The sequence below is a fragment of the Manacus vitellinus genome, unplaced genomic scaffold (genome assembly GCF_001715985.3).
Source record: "Manacus vitellinus isolate BGI_N305 unplaced genomic scaffold, ASM171598v3 scaffold_17_pilon, whole genome shotgun sequence".
In the NCBI taxonomy this organism is placed as follows: Eukaryota; Metazoa; Chordata; class Aves; order Passeriformes; family Pipridae; genus Manacus; species Manacus vitellinus.
Window position 1 is genome coordinate 2,119,952 of NW_021939256.1, and position 23,568 is coordinate 2,143,519.

General features: G+C 37.4%; 1 protein-coding gene across 1 annotated transcript in view; it reads left to right on the forward strand.

Annotated features, from left to right (window-relative positions):
- The window catches only part of CARMIL1 (capping protein regulator and myosin 1 linker 1), a 193,631-nt gene that overhangs the window by 98,250 nt on the left and 71,813 nt on the right, over positions 1 to 23,568 (forward strand). Inside the window, exons 12-20 of the mRNA XM_018069977.1 lie at positions 3,925 to 4,019; positions 8,288 to 8,374; positions 11,996 to 12,099; positions 14,035 to 14,112; positions 14,228 to 14,304; positions 15,220 to 15,324; positions 18,698 to 18,767; positions 20,860 to 20,871; positions 23,065 to 23,146. Of these exons, the coding sequence (XP_017925466.1) occupies positions 3,925 to 4,019; positions 8,288 to 8,374; positions 11,996 to 12,099; positions 14,035 to 14,112; positions 14,228 to 14,304; positions 15,220 to 15,324; positions 18,698 to 18,767; positions 20,860 to 20,871; positions 23,065 to 23,146 (710 nt within the window). The remainder of the gene's footprint in view (positions 1 to 3,924; positions 4,020 to 8,287; positions 8,375 to 11,995; positions 12,100 to 14,034; positions 14,113 to 14,227; positions 14,305 to 15,219; positions 15,325 to 18,697; positions 18,768 to 20,859; positions 20,872 to 23,064; positions 23,147 to 23,568) is intronic.

The following is a 23,568-nucleotide window of genomic DNA, read 5'->3' on the forward strand; positions in this document are numbered from 1 at the left end:
GTTGTTACTGGGCATCTTCCTTCACATAGCTTACAGACCAATCATTTTTAATGAGCTGTGACAGAATGCCAAACCAGGGTTAAGAAAGAGCTACCAAGAATAATACTGTAAGAAATAACCCGAGCAGCTGCAAGAGCATATTTCCTCCTGCAGCAGAGTCAGTTTAAGATGATTCCATTCTTTTCTACCTCCAGCCACTCATTTCTGTGGTTTGGTTTGGACCACAGCCTCATAAACACTTGTCATCCTCTCAAGTGATGAGACAGCAAACTATTGTGCAGTAGCAGTATTAAGGACTCGGGACTAGGGAAGTGTGAACTTCCTGTTGAGGAAAACAGGATGTCAAGTGAAAGCCCCTGTTTGATAAGATTTGTGCCAGTTAAGATGCTCTCGGAAATTTTATCCCCATTGCTATTTCTTTAACCAGATATAGAGGGTGCAGTTTAGATTACATTGGAAGGTTTCAATGAATATAGCAAACACTAATGTTTTGGTAAGTGTTTTAACTGAGATAAGTGATGTCCAGATTTCGGGGAGAGGAGAATCATTCAGGATGACCCGAACAAATGAGCTTAAAAAGAGAGTTATATCTGTGAGGTATTTTAGAGAAATGGAACAATATGTGATAACCATAATCCCCTGTACTCAGCACTAGTGAGGCCACACCTTGAGTACTGTGTCCAGTTCTGGGCCCCTCAGTTCAGGAAGGATATTGAGATGCTGGAGCAGGTCCAGAGAAGAGCAACAAGGCTGGTGAAGGAACTCGAACACAAGTCCTGTGAGGAGAGGCTGAGGGAGCTGGGGTTGTTCAGCCTGGAGAAGGGGAGGCTCAGGGGAGACCTCATCACCCTCTACAACTACCTGAAAGGAGGTTGTAGCCAGGTGGGGGTCGATCTCTACTCCCAGACAACTATCAGTAAGACAAGAAGACATGGTCTTAAGCTCTGCCAGGGGAGGTTTAGGTTGGATATTAGGAAGAAATTCTTTACAGAAAGGGTAATCAGGCATTGGAATGGACTGCCCAGGGAAGTGGTGGATTCTCCGTCCCTGGAGGTTTTTAAGATAAGACTGGATGTGGCACTTAGTGCCATGGTCTAGTAACAATAGTGGTAGTGGATCTAGGTTGGACTTGATGATCTCAGAGGTCCTTTCCAACCCAACTGATTCTATGATTCTATGAACCAGAATATTCATTTCCATGAAACTGCAAGGCAGACTTTTCAGTCTGCAAAGGCCTGTTTGCAGGAGCTGGCGTAAGCAATCTATTCCTTGCATTTACATACTCTCTGAAAGCTGGCAGGCAGAATGTCCCTACCTCCTTTCACACTGTCCTCTGCAGCCCTGTTCCAAAAAGGGTGGCCAGCTACGACATGGGTAACAACAGAGATACCTGCTGCTGGTACCGAAAGGGGCTTTGACAGTGATGTTGAGTCTTATCTTCCCCTTCTTGATAGGCCCTGAATGTCCTTAGACCTAACAGTGTTATTTTCTCCCACACATGTCCTCTTTTTTCTGTTGCAGGGATGTTGTCTAGACAGATCTCAAGGAATTGTTTTGTTTGTCTGAGATTTCCAGATTGGTGGTGTTCTTACCCTTGATGAAATATCCTTCCTCTGCCATATGTATGGTTAAATTGAATCTTTTTAGGGCTTTACCTTCAAGCCTGAATGTGCTCGTTTCAAGCAAGCATGGCTGTGCAATGTGTACAAAGCAAGTTTGATGCTTTACAGAAAGTTTCAGAGTTACATTGCATGCTCTGTTCATGAAGTGTGCAGCCAAAAGAAATAATAAATTTTATGACTTGAAATGAGGAGTGGACAAAGGAGGGGAAGGGTTGTTCCCCGGTAAGCAGAGCCCCAGTGCCTCCATTTATGGTAGAGGTTGCAACAGGGAGTGGGGAAGTTGTATTAGTTTTTTCCAAAATGAGCCTTGGAGCCCTATTTGCCCAACGGTGATAAACCAGTGCTTTCTGGTGGCAGTTGGTTTACTGTGCCTTTCTAAGTAGTTCACACACACTCCAGTTGTCCAAAAAGTTCTGATAATCCTGTCTGTATTGGTAGCAAAAGCTGGAGCAGAGTTTGTAAACAAGACTGAAGGTAGGGACAGAGTTCTGTAATGACAAGAATCTGTTAGGGATAAAGGAAGAGGAGAAAACTCCTCAAGAAGAAAGGAGCATTTGTTGTTTTTTTTAACTCAAAATCTCATTTTTCTTGGCTGAACATAAGGAGTTTGATTCAGTTGCCTAAGCACAGGCATCTATAGCGCCATTCGAAATGCTGGAGGATTTCCACAGAGTGTTGGCAAGTGTAACTGGGGACCTACAGGAGACATGTAGTTTTCTGCAGCAGCAGGTGATAGTAAAGCAGGAGACCCTGAGGCCTGTCAGGTGGCAGAGTTTCAAGCCCAGAATGTCTTTTCGTATTCACATGCTCCTTGCATTTTAGGAAAAGAATATGCTTTTCCCAAAGGCAGCCCATCATTATGCATCTGCAGCGCTGGAGCAGTTCTAGCTCCAGATGTCTTGTTTAAGGACCTGGGAAACTAAAGGGAAACTAAACTTGCCTGGAACATTTCTGTACTCCAGTACACTTGGCAACCACAGATAACTAAAAGCTGTTGAGGCTATTGCTGTTCAGTCTCCGCTGTTTTCCAGATACCAGAAGAGGCTGCTACCTCCACTGTGGTTCTCAGCACAGAGATTCATCTGCTAGTCTGATGGTAGGCAGGATCTGCCCTGAGGAAAGAGGGCAGTGTTATTTAGCACTCTGGTAGCTCTCCACTACTGGGCTACAGAAAGGAAGATGATGTACTTCAAGGCAGAGAGAGAGAGGGAAGCTCAAGGCATATTTTTGATTTCTACTTTGGTGTCTAACTTAGGTGAAGTAAAAATACTGAAATCACAGTCTCAGTTTATCACAAGCACACAGTAGGTCTAGTCCCTTATTACATGATAGCTTCCAGTAGGTATGAGAACAGGTTTGAGGACTTGTCTTAGAGCTGATAAGACAACACCCTTCTGATTTAATGCAAGGAATGTGTCTCCACCAGAGTCTGAGAGTGCGGTCGTGCAGGAAAACCCGAACTAGCTTTGAAGTTACTGCTGTGGGTGGTGGTAGTCCAGCTGCAGCAAAATGCTTTCAAACAGGGCAGTGTTCCCTTGCCTCTCAAGTGAATTTGGATTAGAGGTCACGCTGCTACAGGTACCTACCATGGTCGGTTAAGATATTACTTTAAAGCTGTCTATGCTACCAGGCCTGGCTGTTGTGGACACTATAGAACTGATATACTGTCATCTCTCTCAGGATCCGTTCCTGGGACTGTGGTCAGCCAGTTATGTACTTTGATGCTTCTCACTGTAAAAAGAAGTAAGCGAAGACCAGTTCATCAGTGTGCTGGTGTTCTTTTGTTCTTAGAGAGCTATTCCTGCTGTTTTATAAGGCTAGAAATACTCCTGTTTTTTTGACCCTCTGGATATGCTGCAAAGCCCATCAGTTTGAGTGGCTCTACACTGTTGGTAGAGAGCTGCTTCAAGTGAGGGGGTTGGCTTGTGAGTGAAGGAGGTAGCGGTATGTAAGTTAGTGTATACGTGCCACTCGTGTGGCACGGAGGAGATGGAAGATATGCTCAAGTTATTCTGTGTAACTCCTATTTTTATACCTTCAGATCTCTGTCAAAAACATTTTGGGCTTTGCTTGAGTGCTCTTCTGTCTCTTAGGTCACAAAATAAATAATGAAGTAACCTTCTGTGAAAGATAGCAAATTAGCCAAATAAGCATTGTTTAAAACTGTGAGGAATCAGTTAGTGCTCTGCAGTAGCATAGGCCACTTGTGGCTAGTAATCCCTTGAAACTTTTAAACCTTTGAATGTGCTGTTGATAGAGGAGATAACAGGATTCCTTCTCCCTCTCTTTTCTTTTCTTGCAGAGATTTTGCACAGAAACTAGCCAGTGCCCTAGCCCATAATCCCAACTCAGGACTCCACACGATCAACCTTGCTAGCAATCCACTTGAAGATAGAGGTACTGTAACATTATGGTTTTCTCTTTCTACGAATGTAATAGGAGGATTATTGCTGCTCTATTCAGCTTTGCCTGAATAATGGGGTATTGTTCTGTGTGTAATGCTACTGTAAATATCTGTTTTTCACAAATGACTGGGAATCACTATTGTTTTTGATTTATACATATCCATTAGCGTGTTGATAAATATTTAAATGTCTTAAACCAACTCTGGGTTTCATTAGATTTCATTACATTTTCATATAGGTTTCTTTTAAAGGAAGGCAGAACACAGTGATTGTTTAGGAATAGAGAGTGAAAAAAGAAAAGTGGTGTGCATTTTTAAAGGCAGTGTAATCAGTTGAAAGATGAAGCACAAGGCAACTTCGTTGCTTGGATTATATTTTCCTGATGGTTTTGTGTTTTTATTTCAGCCATAATTTTATGTTTATTTTCAATATGGAAACTATTCCTTTTCTTCATCTGGGTGCTAACCTGTCCTGTTGCAAGCTTTTGGTGATATTCAATAATACTGGCATAACTGGCATTCTTATGTAGCAAAGTGCTGTTAACTCCACAAGATGGAAAATCAAGCTTAACAGCTCAACTTTTCTCAGACCAGGCACCGCTAGGCATGATTTCAGTACATATCAAGTCATTCCCCTCCTCTGTCTATTCTCTTTTCACCCAAGAGGCATTTATTTTTAAAATAAGGTTACATTCTTTCAGTCTGGATCTGACCCTTCAGCACTGCCCATGTGAGATTTCCATTTACTTCACTTGATGCATTCCAAGTACACAGTGTCCTGGGATCAGACTATCTTGTGCTCTTGTAAAGCTAGAAGAAAAATAAGAATTCTGCACAGTGAACCTTTTCTTGGTTTAGTTGTTTTGTTTTGGGGAAGTTTTCCATTCTCTTTGCTTTCATGATTCAAAATGGAAAAGCAGTTCATTTTGAGTACAACCTGATGGACTTGGAATGTTGTTAACACAGAATTTTGAAGGTGTCTCTCCTTTCTTGCTGGTTCAGTGAGGAAAAAAAATAGATTTTTTTTTCCCTTTCCTCTTCTGTATCTCTTTTCTTTCTGACATCTTGTAAGACAACAAGTATGACAATAGTTTTGTTTTTAACCTATTCTGAGTAGTCTTTTTATTTGAAATTATTCACATGAATTACTTTAACTCTTCTGATTACCTCTTGCCTGCTGATTACTGCTTGTCCTTGTTAAGAATCCATATCACATGAAAGCCAGTGCTTTGCTGAAGAATGTTATTATTACAATGTGCCGTAGGCCTTACTACATTCTACAAAAATTTCTGTAGTAAGCTGAAAAAAAGACTGATACATTGTTGATTCTGCTTTTGAAGTGTATCTAGATTGTGTTATTTGAAAGTTTTTTTTCAAAGGAATTCATTTTTATCTTGAAAGCAAAACAACTGACCGAACACTGAGTAGATACTCTACAATGCAGGTGATTTTTTTTTCCTTTTTTTTAAAATATATCTACGGGTGTACTTTCTTTGCAACAAACCTGTAGATTCAAACCATTCAGTATCCACATAGAAGATACAAATGAAATGCAGAAGCTCTAACTTGGAGAAATTAGCAGGGTTCTTTCATTATCTCAGCATCTCCTATCAAATATACAATTAAGATTTGACCTTTTTCTTAGAGAATTAAAGCACTTAAAGAGGAGTTAATGATAACTGCAATGTGCAAATATTGCAACTTTTCAATTTATAAAAAAATGTAAATGTGCTGTGATCTGATATTCACTGAATATAAGGTAGATTTGATTTTTATTAAACTAGAGTAGCAGAAGGCTTTCACAAATAAAAGCTGGCATAGTGGAGATTCATACGTACGAATTTCGGAAAATACCTTTTGAAAAATCACCTGTAGGAACTGCAAGTTCAACCAGATTATTTTCCTGTTATAAGGGAAATAACACAAAGTTGTATGTTTTCTGGAGAAGAACATATTGTACCTTCTTTGAACAAAAACATACCCTAAGCTATTACATATTGTTGAGTACCAATAAGTAAAGGCATTCCATTATATTAATGCAACTGTCTGTATTCCAATACCATGGGAAGTGTGTTTATTTTAACTAAGGCATAGGATCTGGCTTCAATTCAAATCCAAAGCAGTGTTTATATGCAGTGATTTTTACTGAGACCAATCTCTTAATTTGTGCTTGGCTTTCCTCTGTGGTACTGTCAATATTTTTGAGAGTAATACCAGTAAAGTTTATTATCAATCTTGTCTTTAAAAGTCTAGCCATTCTAAAGTGAAGGGAGTTTTACTTTTGGCTCTACTATAATCTGCATTTAATCTCATATTTTGTTAAAAATAATGCGAAACAAACATTCTCAAGCCTAGAAGTACTCAAATTTGAAACTATGTGCCTGGATTCAGTTAACTGTACTTCTGCTGTTAGAACTCTCATCTCTATTACAACATTAGCATAAATGGGTGGCTAAAGTCCGTTCAAGGGCCTGAGTGACAAGAAGCACTTTTTCTTTTCTGCACCTGATTCCTGTATCTTGTCACTGGGCAGATCCTTAACTCCCAGTGCTAGTAAGATTTTAAAATTGTTCAGATTGGTTAGAGCGATAGCTAATCTGCAGATCGTTAGCTAAATACGAAGATGGAGAGGTAAAATTATTTGCTGCATGTCTTACTCAAAATACCAAACAGCAAAAATTAGATTTGTGATATTTTTGTACTTATTTTTTCTTCTTTTGCCAACGTAACTCTAACTTGATTTTGAAAGTATATATTGTGACTAAACCAGCCTAACAAATGTGGACAGTCAGCTACAGAATATAAATTCTGAGGTCAACGTAAGATAAATTGAGCCTCCTGCTTGAGTTGATAAAAACTTATTTTTTTATAAGAGAGCTATGAAAGAAAATCCTATTAATATGATTTGATTCATTCCTGCTGAAAGCTGAAGACATTTGGCTACCATTGTGCTTTACAACAAATGATACCAAGGTATCATGGGTCTAATATTTTGGCAATATAAATGAAAAACTGTATGTTGTCTTGAGCTACATGGGTGTTGCACCTACCATCAGCATACAGAACACACTTTTACAGAAAGCATTTAAAAAACTCAACCAAGCTGCTACAGTATCTGCAGGATATCTGTATCTTTCATTCTGAATGGTAAGTAAAACATAATAAAAACAGAGTAAACATATATATATATATATATATACACATATATATATGTGACCTGCTAGCAGACTGTTTCATGTCTGGGAATGTAGAGAAGGGTATCAGCTTTTTAATTTACTGTGTTTTGAATCAAGTAAAAGGCTTTACCCCCTTTCTTTTTGTCCTTTTCTCAAGTGAGTTGCTGTAGAGGACTGTATTTCACACCTCAGGTTAAGCCTTGAGTTTCGTGTTAATGTTTTCTTCTAATAAATATTGCATAGATTGGTTAAACTATTATTTAGAATGTACCCTCTGAATCAAATTTCAATCCTTTGCTTAAATGGGGGATTAAATTAATGGAGTGGGGAACTTGGATACACTGAGTAAAGGCTTTAATGAAAAGTACTTTTGTTTTAGGTTTTTCTTTTGTTGGATTAGTGCTGAGGTAGTCCAGTCTAAGTCAGCATCTTAATAGGTTTTTACTGTTTAGGATTGCAAGCAGTTGTAGCATTACCAGCCAGGATACAGGCTTGGAAACCTGTAGGCTACTGTAAGGGAGATAAGTTGCCATTACAACTTGGTGGAAGTTTCAGGCTTCTAGAGTTTACCTCAGAAAAAGAGAGCAGTGTTAGCTTATGTGGGTGTCTTTCTTGCCTTGGTAGCCCCTCCTTTTAAAAGAAAATAAAAATAATTTGAAGTTTCATGTGAAGTACCACTGTTGGGTTTTATTTTGTGGTTGAATTTTTAGATTTATGTGTTTTTTTCTGAACCATAAAACTTCCAGATTTTCCAAGTGCTCACTATTTGATATGTGTAAAGCTTCCCTTTGACTCCTTCTCAAAAGCATGTGTCTTATATAGTTTTTAAACTAACTAAGGAGGTTTACTGATCATTAACAGCAAAATTCTCTATGTGTTCACTGGTTAGCAAAGAAGGGATCTTGATTACATCAGTCATTTCACAGGTTTATGGTCATAAAAACACAGGGCCCTCCTGCACGGTAAGTGCAGTTCCTTGCTGTTGTTTTCACCAGTGCAGTTTGCCCCTGCCATGATTTGCTTGGAAAACATGAGATCACACAGTTAACCTGAAAATATCCCTTTTGTCTTTGCTCCCCCAACAGGTGTGTCGTCTTTGAGCATCCAGTTCGCCAAACTTCCAAAGGGACTGAAGCATTTAAATTTATCTAAAACCTCCTTGTCACCTAAAGGTATGTTTTATAAGTATACCTCTTTTTCTGTTCTAAAACTTGCAGATTTACATACTTTTTCCTACCAGATTATAAGCTAATTAATTCTGTAAATTATTTACATGTATTTTCTCAACAGCACAGCTGCTTTTTTGCAGTCTGGGGTTGCTGAACTGTGGGCTGGGTTCCATATCCCCTTCAGCACTTTGATAAACTCTTAGTGACTTCTGTAAGTGTTGGGCTTGAACCTGTATTGTAAAGGAAGACTGAAATTAGAATTGGCATAAACTACATGTTTCATATATGCTTCAAAAAAATGGCTGAAACAAAAATGCGTAGGGAAATTTCCAAATGTTTTGCACACAGTTATTTTATGAAACTAAGCATTGTGACAGTAGCTGTTAAGTGGCTTTCTCTGACTAAAGACTTACTTGTTTTATAATTTACAAATTTCTGATTTGATATTGCAATTGAAATATATGTATATTTTAAAAGAAATAACAGTACTAGAACACAAGTCAGAAGTTTTCAGGATTTTCTGCATTTCTGTTTTACAAGTAGTAGAAGCAGTGACCTCTCAAACAGACTTCACAAACCCAGGGTCTCCTATATAGACAATGAATGTTAAAAATAGAAAAAACATACTGACATAATTGTTGCTTGTTTGTAGATGTTGATGACCTGGAAAAGATGAGTGAGTTACGGTCTCTAATTAATGAAGGACATTAGTTGATAGCAGATAAAAAACATGCCCTTTTATCCTCTTAATTATTGCTCTGTGAAGTGCAGATTCTGTGTTCTCAGCTTCAAGGATTGACCTGGAGGAATATGGGTGGGGTAAAGGACTTTTGTTGTTTTAATATGAGTGCCTATAGCTCTTGTTATGCTTAGATAAATAGTAAACCCTAAGCTGAATTTAATCAATCATGATTTTCACTAAAAAGACTTTAAACTCTGGGGTTGTTGTTTTCCACTGTTAACTCAATTTTTGGTGACAAGTTGATTAAGAATCTTGACTAACCATACATATACTCTTGAAATGAGATATTTGTGAATTTGACAGAAATTGATGCAGTTCAATATGTTTCTTCATTCTGTGCTTTTCTTCACGTGATCCGATGTCTTGTGATGGTTGAGTCAAGGGAGCACTCTAGCTATACTTCTATCTTTGTAAAGAATAAATGCCAGCTTGATGACGTTTATCCACACATCCCTGTCAGTGAAGGTGAATTCTGAGGTTATGGAAAGAATTCAGAAGATTTTTAACAGGCTTTTTAAAGATGATCTTTAAGCAAAAGCTGAAAATATTTTCCAGTATAATACTGATGTCACGTGAATGACCTCCAGAGAGTAACATCTCACCATGAATGTTGTCCTATAGCAGCTCCTCAGTATTCCTCAAAAAAGTCTATGTGATATCTTGAAATGGGAGTTCTTACAACCCTTCGGACCTGAAGCAACTCAGGTTATCTGCAAAGCTGTCTTAGTCAGATTTTCTTTAATTTAAGAAGACAGTACTGATTTTGTTTTAACTTGTGAGGCTATTTTTGAACTTGTAATACTTTCAGTCGGGAAAGTCTAACAGAAACCTTGGATTCAATAGACTTCAAAGTGCATGGATTTTTTTTCCCTCCCAGCCTTTCTTTTTGTTTTCATTTTTTTTATTTTGAGCTTTTCAGAAATTCTGTACAATCCCTCGCTGGTTTTGACCTTATTTTAAAAGTGCTTTCTATTTGAGATAAGTTTCTAAGATTGACAAGTGAAGTTCAGGTGGTAACTTCCCAGCTGATCTTTCTTCAAATATTGTATCTCAAAGTTCCTGAGAGCTATTAACACTCTGAGCCTCCTGAGAGTGGTAAAAGAGCATAAAAGATTGTCTGCAAATGAAAGTGAGATTACTGTTAGAGTATAGCATGAGGTAGGGTGAAGTTCAAACATAAATTTATTGATTTGAAGATTCTAGTTAAATGGAAAATTCTAGTATACTCATTCAAAAATAGGGCTTACTTTTCTGAGCCCGAGCCAGGGGCTAATTAAAAAATCCCTCATTCTCACTGTTTGCCTTCACTGGTGTGGCTGATTTTGAGCAGTTGGCCTTTTTTAAGCACGAAACAAACAGCAACATTAAGAATTGTTTGATAGCTCTTCTCCTCCAAACTCAGACACTGCTGCTGAATTCCCATGTTCTTGATAGTACGTGCTGAATTGCTGATAGCTTAACCCTGGCTGTAACCTCGGCTGACAGCTAAGTACTGTCCTGCACACAGGACAAAATTGCATTTACTTATAAATGTTGATGAGAAAACTCACTAAAGTGAATCCAGAGCTCTAAGCTCTAGTGGTTAAAGAGAGCTTTCAGTTCTTTTGAAGTTGCAAAAAGTATCAGTTTGCTATTTACCTTTAGCAATAGGGTGTAGATTCAAAAACACAATGTGAACATAAAAGAAAAATGACATTGAGCAGAAAAGATTTAAGATTTGACAAAGGTGTTCCTGTGCTTTGATTCCTTTCAGTATCAAAAGCCTCCTGAAAACAGGAGCTGTACTACTAACATGGGAGACTTTCTTAATATTTGAAAGCTTAGAAAACTAAGGCGCTGACAGAGGTATTTTGGTCTCTAGTAGCTTCCTAGCTGCTTCCTTCACATCCTCACTGATAATCATGTTTCATAATAGTTTTTAATTGAAGACTGGAAATGTTCCATCCATTGAATGCCAGTCCACTTTCACTAACCAGTAGCTTTGAGAAATGGCTGAATAATGTGTAGTAGATCACCTGCCTGCTTTATAGCTTTGGCTGGGCACTTGCAAAAAAACTACTGCATCAACTAAAGGGCACAGTGATGCTTAGCATGTAAGAAACACATGCATGTAGTGCTTGAAAGGCAGCAATAGCTATCTAAATAAATTGAGAACTTAATAAGCTGCAGAGCCCTCAGATGAATGTTAAGTGAAAGTTAGATTTGAAGAATTCAGAAATAGCCATGTCCTAATTTGTATTTGGAAAAGCTGAAAAACTTCCGTGGAAGGAAGCTCTGACTGGTTTATTCCCAATGTCAGCTTTTTAATTTAATGTGAAAAATGTGTCTGTCTGATCAGGAACTGAGACTCTTTATGCATCTCTTGATATTTTAATTAACTATTTTTATGAAATTGCAGGCAAATACATTAATTGAAATATTTTTCATTTCCAGGTCTCATCAGTTGCTTTTGAAGTTCTGGCAATTATAGTTGTTAATGTACTTGGTCTTCCACAGATACTTTCATCTACTTCCACAGATACTTTTATCTAAATATTATTGTTTTCAGGAAGACACTGGCTCAACATTATGGAGTAAACTGTGTTTTTAAATTCTGTTTCAAAATGGGATTGCATCTTTCCTGGATCTGGGACATAAAACACACTGTGGCTCCATCAGGGCAGCTGGGAGAGTGTAGTCCAGTCGTAACTGGGTATGCTGTGGCAGGGAAGAGTCTCATATCTGCCTGGTGATCTGTATTCCTCTGTTGTAGTACAGTGATGATAATAGGAAGTCATTAAACATTTGTGTATGTCTGTGTTCACTGAAATTGTGCACTTGCAGGGTCTGGGCCAGTTTTGTGTAGAGTTGACTAAGTTGAATACTGACCTTTTTTTTGTCAGGGGTGAATAGCCTTTCCCAGTCACTGAGTGCCAACTCGCTGATCGCGAACACACTCGTCTATCTCGACCTCTCAGGGAACGTGCTCCGCGGTGATGATCTCTCAGTAAGCACTTTCTTCTCATTTGGGAGCTAATGAATGGATGTTTCAATTAATTGTTAAGAGAAAGGCAAATGCTTTTTGTTTAGATCCTTTTTTGCCTTTATTTCTGTACAGTTTTAGTAGAAAGAGAAAATAACATTTTTATCTCTACTCTTCAGTACATAGTCGAAGAATTGCCCCCCACAATTAAAAAAATCCACATAAATTTAGTTTACGCTTTTAGTCTTTGGTTTCTGCTGATAAATGTGAGAACTGCAAAGGTACCACTTGTTTCAGTGGACTTATCATGCTCTCTGAGTTCTGTTTGAAAGTGACCAAAACACAAATAAAACCCCCTTATTTTTAGTGATAAATGCACTACAAATTTTTCATTGAAAGATTAGAAACAAATTATTTCTTTTGACTTGGAAATATTTAATTTCTGGTTTTCAATATTCTTGTTTGTATAAATAAATCTGTGCACCTGCTTGACACATGCTGTTGAAGCTCATGATTCTTTAAAGAATGTAATTATTTTTAGAATTCTTTGTTAATTTTATCAATTGCCACAGAGGTGCAGCTCTATTTTCTCTGTAACAAAATCCACTTATTTCCCAGTTTATATGTATTCACATTTTGACTGTTACATCTGTATTTCTGTCTCACATCAAAAGTTGTGTGCATGTAACTGTCAGGCTTTTAATTCTAAGTATTGAACATCTAGAAGATGCAAAACTACAGTCACCCAATCTCATAATTTATAGTGCAATCAGACATGACTGTGACTTTTTCACGTGTCTTACTTGTTTCAGATTCATCAGCATATTCAAAGAACTAGTCTTTTCAGACATGAGGTGAAAGTTTCAGTGGGACAACAGGGTTTTAAAGGTAGCAAACAAATAGTTAAATGTAAGTAAAGACACAGTGAATTACTCTTTGAGAGAATAACATAGCAAATAATGTAAAAACAAAAAGTAAAATAAAATGTACAACTTCGGTAGCTAGTGCTTAAAGAAATCTAAGGTCTACCTACAATATTACAAGAGACATAAATGCAAAAAACGGGGCTTTTCTTAGCCTGTCAGAGAGATAGAGAGATGGTTCAAAGCTAAAGATTATTAATGCTGAGGTGTTTTTATCTGTGGAACCGTTTTCCAACAGGAGTAAGCAAGTCCTGTTATTTAGCAATTAAAATAAACCCTAACAAAGCACAGAAATTTTTGAAGTGGAGACCTTTCTTACATTGTAGGTATAGGGGCTCAATGACCTAATTTTTAGAAAGATGGATCTATTTTAGAAATGGTAAGCGTGCACTGTTTGGCTGGATTTCATGTGGAGTTGAGCTTTCCACATTTCTGTGAATTAGGTCATACTTTTATCTTTCTCTGAGACTAAAAAGAGCCCAAAATGAAACAGTGTGTAGTAAGAAGTGCTAACATTTACATGACATATCCTATATAGTACTAAGCCATCAATGTAAAAAATCTTGTTACCTGTTCTGTATTCTCCCTTAAACATATAGTGCACAGCTGATATTAAGAAATAACCATGGATTTCAGGTGCAAATTAGTTGCTTCCCTAATGCTTAAAGGGTCTGGCTTTAACTTACAAACCAATTAGCCTTTCTGAAATGTAACAGCCAATCTGAGTGACATTGCAAGGTATTTCTAACTAAATTAATTATCATTTGCTGTGAAAGTTAATTGCAATAACTCAAGACTTATGCATTAAGAGAAATCTTGGGTAAATGTAGTCTGAGCACCACTTTACACCTGTTATTTTTAAAAATCATAACTTTCAAAAATAAAACATTGATTAGTTGAAAAGAAGTTTCAGGCACAACTCTTGTAGTGCAATTTTATAGTAAAAGCCTAAAATGTAATGAGAGGTAGTGATCCAGTAATTGTTTTCATAATATAAAAATTAACATGGGTAATTTTTTTTCTCCATTAATTATAGAGCCTGTACAATTTTTTGGCCCAGCCAAATGCCCTTGTTCACCTGGATTTATCCAACACGGAGTGCGCGCTAGATATGGTAAAGACTTTTTTAGTGGAGTGTCAAATACCAAGGAAACATTCCCCACCTTCTATCCCTAGGTACTTTTCTGGGTTAATATAAAGTTAAATCAGTCTTACTTATTTTGAACCAGGTGTGTGGAGCCCTCCTTCGTGGATGTCTTCAGCATCTAGCTGTCCTTAGCCTCTCTAGGACTCTGTTTTCTCACAGGTACAATTTAAATGTCATTACTCTCAACTCCTGCAATATTTTGTTCTATAATTCCTTCCTCTCATGTAGCAGCTTTCTTTTTAAGAAGAAACCTAAGATTTTTTTATCAAGTCGTAGAAGTCTTAGTGCTCTATGAAATAGGTATTGATTATTCTAAGCAAAATATATTCCTTCCCTTTCTGTTTTTCGCTAAAGATCTATAAAATAAGCTACCTTGTCTAATATGTGGTTTTGTGATTCTGATGCAGCAGAAACTCTATATATATCTTGTCTCTAAGAGGCATAGCATCAGACTTTGAAGTCTCACTAACTTACCTGCTCTTTAAATATGATTTTGAAGTTTGTATTTTTTAAGATTTAATGATGGTTACAAATACCTTTTTTCCTTTTTTGTCCTCTACTGCGAGGAAGTCCCTTTGAAAGCCTGAGACTGAACATTTACTTTTTAGAATATATGCATTGTAGGAAATATTAGTTTCCATTTTCTTCAAATTGGTGGTGCCTTGAGTCCATATCAGAGATGATACTTCATTGATGCTAAGGTACTCAAACATTATTTCTAGTGGTGAAAAAGCAATTTCAGGGTTTTTGTCATGTCATGTTGGATCTTCTGCTTGTGAGATATAAGTATGTTCACTATTAACCAGACCTAAATGATCATTCTTTGTAGTTCACCAAACAGAATTAGATAGTAATGTCTTCTGTGCAGCAGCACAGTGCTGAGGAATGTTTGTTGAATCAACATTTTGATGACATTATAATTCTAAGCTAATTGAGAGCCACTGATTACAGAACTGCTGAAGGTAGAGCAAATTAAACATGTAAAAGATCATTACATTTCTGTTGGCTTTCATTCACTCTATTTGAATGAGGAGTGTCTCAATGCTACTTCTTAATGAATTTGTTTACTTACAGAAAAGGAAAAGAAGTCCCTCCTTCCTTCAAACAGTTTTTCAGCAGCTCACTTGCTTTGATGCAGATTAATCTTTCAGGAACTAAACTCCCCCCTGAGCCTCTAAAGTAAGAATTTAATTTCATTTTCTCCTGTGCCTAAAACCTAGTTTGCATTGTTGTTATGTGAATGCTTCATGAAAAATGAAGGGGAAAGAATTCTGCTTTCTTTTTTTTCCCCCATTGTACTCTATTGATATTAAAAGACTGAGTTTTGTAATGGTCACACATTCAAAAAATGTTTCCATCTCACAGTTGAGACTATTAATCATATTTTGTTCTGTGGGAATGTCACAGTTGTTTAGCTTCTGTCAGCTTTTTTTGTGATATATTTCTTGCTTTGTGGCTTGCGAACAAAACTGCTCCACAGTGAAGTGGGATTATATACTTGTGTGAGTGCCATTCCCTTGAGACTGCATTATGGCAATGGCCATTATGAAACTGAACCTGTTGCAATATTTGGAAGGAGAAACCCATTACATGGAGCTATGCTCTCCTTTTGGGGGAAGAGACAATGGCAGCAATTTCTAGGAAAGCTAAGTAGAATACATATCTCTGTTCTATGTCACCCATCCTGTGGCTAACACACTCTGCAAGCTGAGGGAAATAGTGAAGCACTGTGTCACCCTTCCTGTGACTTGTGTGGTTTTGAACTGTGTTGAAATTTTCAGACATAAAATTTAAAAGTGTGTTTTACAGTGGAGATAGATGTAAATAGATAAGTCTAATCTAGATAGGGCATTCTGTGATTTTGACAGTCATTGTGTTTATTGGGCTAAATTAAAGAAAGGACTCTTTCCAGAGTGTCATCTTCCTAGCTAATATGCATTAAAACATACATAACCTTTTCCATACATTGTTTTTTAGTATTTTTTCGTAATGCAGTTCAGTATTGAAGAGGTCAGTACAATATCAGAGAATCACAAAATGAGTAAGGTTGGGAGGGACCACAGTTGGTCAGTTGGTCCAACCTCCCTGCTCAAGCAAGGTCCCCTAAAGCACATAGTGCAGGATTGAGTCAAGGTGGTCCTTGAATATCTCCAGCGAGGGAGACTCGACACCTCTCTGGGCAATCTGTTCCAGTGTGGTCACCCACATAGTGAGGAAGTTCTTCCTCATATTCATGTGGAACTTCCTGTGCAACAGTTTTTGCCCATTGCCTCTTCTCCCATTTTTTGGCACCGCTGAGAAGAGCCTGATGCTTAAGTCAGATGCACTGGATTAAAATCCACATTCAACTGCAGGAGCCATTTTAGCTTTGTTCTATGTGATGCTCTTAGTTGCTGTCTTGCTTGCTCAGACTTTGCTAGGATTAGCAAGGTGCGGTACAGATCTGTTTTCAAACAGAAGGTGATTTTTGAGAAACACGTTGGTTGATTCTGATTAATTTAGAGCTATTGATTCTGTGATGGAGGGCAGCAGGGAACTATGTTTTATGAAGCAAGAAAAACAGAGGATGTATGTGACTACTACAGAAGACAGTATTGGTGCCACAGGAAAAAGAGAATACTGTGAGATATTGAATATATCCACAGAAATTAGGAAAGGTGAGAAGCACATAAAATTAAGGTTCATATTTAGCTCTTCTCCTTGGCATGCTGAGTATCTCCTGAGGTATGAGGAGTTTTGGCTGGTGAGTGCTCGACAATTGTCTGTGCTCATGGAAGATGTTATTGTATTAATTTATCCCAAAAACTTGGGACCCCTTGATCTGCCAGCTGTTCAGCAAAGTACATAGTTAGTATACTTAATGTTCCATTGCAGCTCATTCTTTTTTTCACCATTTTTAACAGAGTGAGGCAGTTTGTACTCTTTTCCTTGTTGAAGTGTATGTTGGCATTATTGTTCATTTACAGACATTGCCAAAAATTGTATTTTGATCTGTCAGTGCTATAACAGGACAAGTTTCTGATATGCTTCTCATGCAAATGCTAATTACAAGGCCGATTTTTGTGTTCTACATCTAACACAGTTGACAAGACTTCTCCATGTATTGCCACGTGTGTGATTTAAACAGAGTAGCCAAGTATATGATATGTCTGGCTTTGGTCCCTTTGAGTGCTGGTAATTTTTCATGACAAAGAATTAAGGAATCATGGGATTTTCTTAGTATGAGTTTATAGGAAAGAAGTTAGGGAAAAAGTAACTTTTTTTTCTTCTTTCTGTGAAGAGAGTACGCTTGAAGCAGCACTATGTCTCTTTTTTTTATGTTTTTTTCATTTCCTCAAAATGTTTGGGAAGCTCTTTGCAAAGTTATCATTGAGACTGAGTTTGAATGAAAAAACATGTTTGTGTATGAAAGATAGACAAGGTCATCTAAAAATTTGTAAGAACTACTGCAGAACTTTCACATTTTTTTCAAAGTCTCTATATTAATAGCTTAAGAAGTAAATAAGCACAAGATATTTGCCTTTGTTAGTAACAAAGGTCTGATTATACCTGCAGGGCAGATATAAATAGGTTTAAATGAAAAACCTGCTCAAGGCAAACACATTTTAAATACATCTTTGACATACTACTTGCATAGCAAATGTGTAGGCACGTGGTTCAGCAGAATGGATTGTTTTTTATCTCCATGCATCAGTCACTTGGATTCTGTTGGCTTGCTTTTGGCTGAAATGAAGTTTGGGAAGGAAGTCCTTCTGTTTCTCTGTTGAATTATTAATTCAAAGCCACATCTATTCTAAAGATACTAGAAGGTATACACAGATTTTGTTTGCTGCTTCTCTATGACACATACAGTTGTGCTTTCTGATTTGACAGTATTAATACAAATATGACATTAACACTAACTTTTATAAGTGGAAACAAACTTGTGAAAGACTTTAAAGATGGATTTATGGTAATCATAATCAGTCATCGCTACACATGTCTGTCATCCTGCCTAAAGACAAAGGATACCATTGTCTAGGAATATAATTTTGGAATCTGTAAATACTTTTTGGGTTGCAGAAGTGGAGAACTGTGATACTTGAACGTGATCCAGCCTTTGAGTGTTACAGGCACTGTGCCTGGCCAAAATGGCTGGCTGCATGGCATCTTGCATATATTAAAAACCCCATTTTTTCCTGAATTTTTGTTAAAATCAGAGAGGTAGTGTGGTTGTACAACAGAACGCTCCTTTTGTAATCATTTGATGCTCTTTGAAAGCAAATGTTAAGGAAAATTAATCTCTGATGAATGTTATTAAATTATGATGGTGCATTAGCTTTATAGTTTATTAGCCTTTCATCCCTGCAGTTTTCGAAGCTGCTGGAGTATTCTAAGGTGTGGCAGGTTTGAACTGCCATTGTCATTTAAAAAATAACTGCTCAGCTGGCATTCTTTTGTTTTGAAATGGTTCTTTGCATTATAGGCGTGTTAACCTGTGATGACTTAGATGATGATGATGTAAAGCTGCCTTTTTTTTTTTTTTAAAGTTTCTAAAATTGATCTTTTTCAGAGCACTTTTATTAGGCCTGGCTTGCAATCACAATCTGAAGGAGGTGTCTTTAGACCTCAGTAGCTGTGAGGTAAGAAATATTTATCAGGATATGTTCAAAATATGCGATGACATGGTATTAGAGTTCCTGTGCAATCCACTGGGTGAGATGTTCTTCCTCTGTAGTCAAAAATTGTAGGAAAGGTGGAACTCAGAGAAGCAGTTATGGTAAAAGTCAGCTGCTGTGTGTTACAGCATCCTAAATAATAAGCACAGAGGTTCAAAGCACCTGCAGCACCTGATTGGCAAAATCCTCCTTGCAGTGCAGCTGTTCTACATACTGCAGTATGTAGAGCAAGTGTAGAGCCAGTGTGTTTGCTGCTTGGCATCCTCTGCTCTCTGGTGCTGTGATTAGCAGCAGGATTCTCGAAGGTGCCTAGGTTTGAATGGGTTGAAGGAAGATGCATGCCTTGAAGACAGGCCTGCAGTTTGACTGTCTTCCTTTAAAACTGAAAACATGCTCCCTCTTTGGCAGGTTTGCTTTTTAGCCTTGGGAGAAATTCCACTTTCCTAATGGATTAATCAATTCAGGCCAATAAGGAACTTTGGTAAAAGTTATTAACATAAGAGGCACTATAAAAATGATTTTAAATACCTCAAGAATAAATAAAAATTATTGTGACAACCTAATTTGCCTTAGCTTGTTTCCTCTTGCTTCTCTGTGCTTTGCTGTGCACTTAGTTTGTCAAGATTGTCCATACTCTTGCAGGGTGATACCTGAGTGGTCACAGCTTATGACAAAAAATCTGACATGGCCCTGGGGAGCTAGTTGAGGCAAAGTTACATAAAGAACTATGTGGTGGACTCTTGCCAAAACTGACATGAAACCGTTTAGGCTCAGGCCTTCTCCAACTTTTCCCTTTTTAAGCTGCAAAGAAAGCCTCTCACTTTTTAGAGACATCTTTCCAAGTCCACTTGAGTATTAACTGCTCTGAAAGTGCCTTAAAAATGCAATGGTTTCCCTTTAAGTAGAAAACATGCAATTTGATGACCATTTTGAGATCCAGTAATCCTTGCCTTAGGTTCATGGTCAATTGCTTTTGAAATGTGTACAGATTTCCTTATGAAGAAGAAAACCCAAATTGTAAATGCATTTTGTACTTTGTTTTGATATTTTGTACTTTCTGAAAAATGTTATTACTTCGAAGAGCACTACATGTCAATTCCAAATAGAAAAGCTTTCAAGTCAGGTACATGTGCTTCTGACTTCTGAGTAGAGAGATCAGATGGATGATAATCTATCTTTCAGAGGAAGGAAGGAAAAGGGAGGAGTAATTAAATTAACAAAAAGGAAGTCCTGTGATCATAACCTTAAATGAATAAATCAATAAAACACAAATAAAAGTAATGAGAGTATAAATTAACATGTAAATCAAGAAGGGTTGACAGGAGAGAAAACCTTATCCTTTCATGAAGTAACACCCAGGATGGGATATGGAGGAGTCCTTCGAGGGATGATTAGCTTTATTGGACACCAAAGCACATGTGGTCATGGCTGCCTCTCATGACAGAAAGGAAGGAATCCTGCCCAACTCAATGTTGCATCCCTGTAACTGGTCCCTCTAAACTGACAGCACTTCCTTGGATTCTTCCCTTAACATTTTTTTTTCACATCGCTGAGCTTTATCCATTCTCATGTGCTTTGGAAAGAAGTTATGCTTCCACCAGCAGGGAAGTTGATGTGCCAGCAGCTGGGAGTGCTCTCAGTGGGCCCAGCACCTCAGGGTCCTGCTCCACCTCTCCCTGACCCTCTGGGATCTGGGCAGGGTAATCTGCACCCAAGAAACAGAGCTGTGGGAAGCTTGGAGCCGGTGACCGCTACTCCCAGTTCCTGCAAGCACACACTGTTAGGGATCTAGAAAGCTGATGCTTCAGCTTTGCCCTCTTCTTTCCTACGGCAGGCAAGCTGTACTTAACTATGGAAGGATAAATCTACGTTCCTTCCCTTTCTCACCATTTTTCATTTGCTCTCATAATAATTTTCTGGTATATTAACTCCAAGCTTAATCATTTTATATTGCTTGTTTGTTTGTTTTTTGTTATTTTTACTATGAAAATTACATTTTTATTTCTACCTGCTCAGCACTGATGTATTTCACTCTTTTCCCTTCTGCTTCCCTTAGCTTGGTCACTGTGTAAGTACCCTCCATGCTTTACCTTAATTGTTAAATCAGTAAGCAGCTTTGTTTGCCCTCCCATATTGGTACCTCATAGCTTTGAACACACTTGGCATTTTTAATTGTAGAAGGGTTATTCTTCGTTTTCTGAATAAGAGCTTCTGTTTGTAGTCTCAGAAGTATGTCGTATAGGAGATGTTGCAGAGGGGGTTTTTTGTCAGTATCACAGTCCACATTGCTGAACAGCACTTTGATTATCTGCTTTTACATATATATATATGCATCATATTTTAACACAGTTGCAATAAATTATGATCCTAAAAGTCAAGTTGTTGTCGTCACTCTCAGATTAAATAGATATCATCATTTGTGCTCATGAAAAGTTTATATATTTAAAACTTTGAATATAGAGTTATCTGGTGCAAGACTGAAAGCTGCTCCTGAAAAATTGTCCATGTCAGCCCTCAAAGTATATATAGCATAAGCGTATGGATTCTATTGTGAGTATAATTTTAGTGTATAGAACTTTACCCTGCCAAGAACCAATCCAGTTCTGTATATGATCTACCACTTCCATAGATTCTGCAATGATAGATGTGACACTCTGTGTAAAATGGTTGTCTTGTGGTGGCCCACACTGAGAGAGCAGCATAAAGCAAAACTGAATTATTTTGGCTTTCATGCAGCAAATGCTACAAATGCTCTTACAAAAATAAAGTTGAGTTATAATTTGCACCACTTCTGGCCCAAATAGAGCTTGTAATATGACTACTTATTGAGAGGATAGGGTGAGGGGTAGGTAGGCTTTGATTTACAGAGAGGAGGAAAAGTGCCTTATGTTCTGTACCTCTTACACTCCAGGTGGGACTTATGATTTAAATGTTATCTCTGACCACCGTTCTTCAGTTGCTGAGGTCAAGTTATTGAGCTGCTTGTTAACCAGTCATATATCTCAAACTTCCTAAAAAGTACCAAATCAAGTCTTTATTGAAAAATACTTCTAGAAGGTTCTTTGATTAATTATAGCATGGATAAAAGTTGACTGTCCGCAGAAATATCAGCAGGTTGATTCAGGATATTTACCCAAGTAAGTCATCAAGTTAAATATTACACATTTTTTATGCACATGTTTGAAAAAGCTTTCCATTTTTTCGAAGAAAAGAAAGTAAAAGTGGAAAATGCAAAAATAGAATTTTTGTAGATATTTTTCCCTCTTTAGCTTAAGTCTTTTTTGGGGGGATATTTATGAAGTGAAATGCACTTTATATAGTGTGCATAGCTGCAAGAAATAAGAAAACACTTTTTCTTCTTTGGAAAAAAAAGTTTTGTTAATTCAATAGCATTAGTAAATAAGTGTGTAAGTTTTCATAACTTTGGTTCTTAATGTTGATGTTTTCCCCTAGACCATTTCATTGTTTTTTCATCAAATCCTGACATTTCTTTTAAATTTATGTAATATTTCAGAGTAATATTATCATAATTGATACTTTGCAGCCAAGCATTTTTGTTATTGGTGCCATTTTTTTTCTTTTATGACTATTTTTAAATTAAGAATAAATTACTGTTTTCTCTTGTTTATGGTCTTTTTTTGGCCATTTTACAATTGGAGAACCTGAATTTTCAGTGACAGGGAAACATAATTTCATTGTTTTTTTGGTTTTGGTGTTGATTTGTTGGGGTTTTTTTTTCCCCACTCTACTTATCTTTGATCTGGACACCCTTGCTTTGTGCTAAGGGCTGAAAGAAGATGCTCGCTATAAACCTTCACTGTAGTGAAATTCAAGGGTGACAGTGTTGCATGCTTATGGGCTGTTTATTTTTTTTTTAAATTTAATTGCTGGACATTGGAAATGTCCTGGCCCTTTCACGTAGAGAATGCACAATAAAATCCCGCAGTCACTGCCTAGCACAAGTGCTAAAGGATTTGCTATGTTTAACCATTTAGATATTTTCCCTATTTAACTGCTGAGTAGTAGTTTTAAGAGAAAGGAAAGGGAAATGCTTTTCTCGTTTGTGTGCAGATACTGAGAGTAGGGATGAGAACGGTAGGAATGTGTGCATAGGCTGTCATTTTGATGTCTATAACTTCTTCTGTTGCTGTTGGTTTTGCCGCTGCTAGTGCCTTCTGTATTCACAAAGCTCCTTCCACTGTCTTCTGTGTGATCTTAAACCATAAATAGTTTGCAAAAATGGATGATGTTTTGTCTCTAGTTAAGATCTGGAGGTGCACAAGTCTTGGAAGGATGCATAGCAGAAATACACAATATCACCAGCCTAGATATTTCAGACAATGGTAAGTACACAGAACAGGAGTGGAGGCTCATGCAAGCTGAAAAATGCTTTTTATTTCAGCTCATGGTGTAATCAAGGATGCTTGCTCTTGCTTTATGATTATTGGCCATATTAGTTATGGAAATGTCTCAGACCAAGAACTCTTATTGCTATAAAGTGTATAAGAAATATTAATTTATTAACTCAAAAGTTTATGTTGTTTGAGATTAATGTAACACAGCAGAGTAAACTAATGGCACCAAGCTCATATTAGATCCAGAGGAAATTGAGCTTAAATACAAGAGAATGAGAAGCGAAATGAGAAATGGAAATGTAGTGAAAGAACAAAGGAAAACATCAGGTACAGAATGAGGCTGTGGTTGTAACACAAGAAGTTAGAGGGGGAAATTTGAAGCAAACAGTCAACCAGCTTCAGGTTAGAGA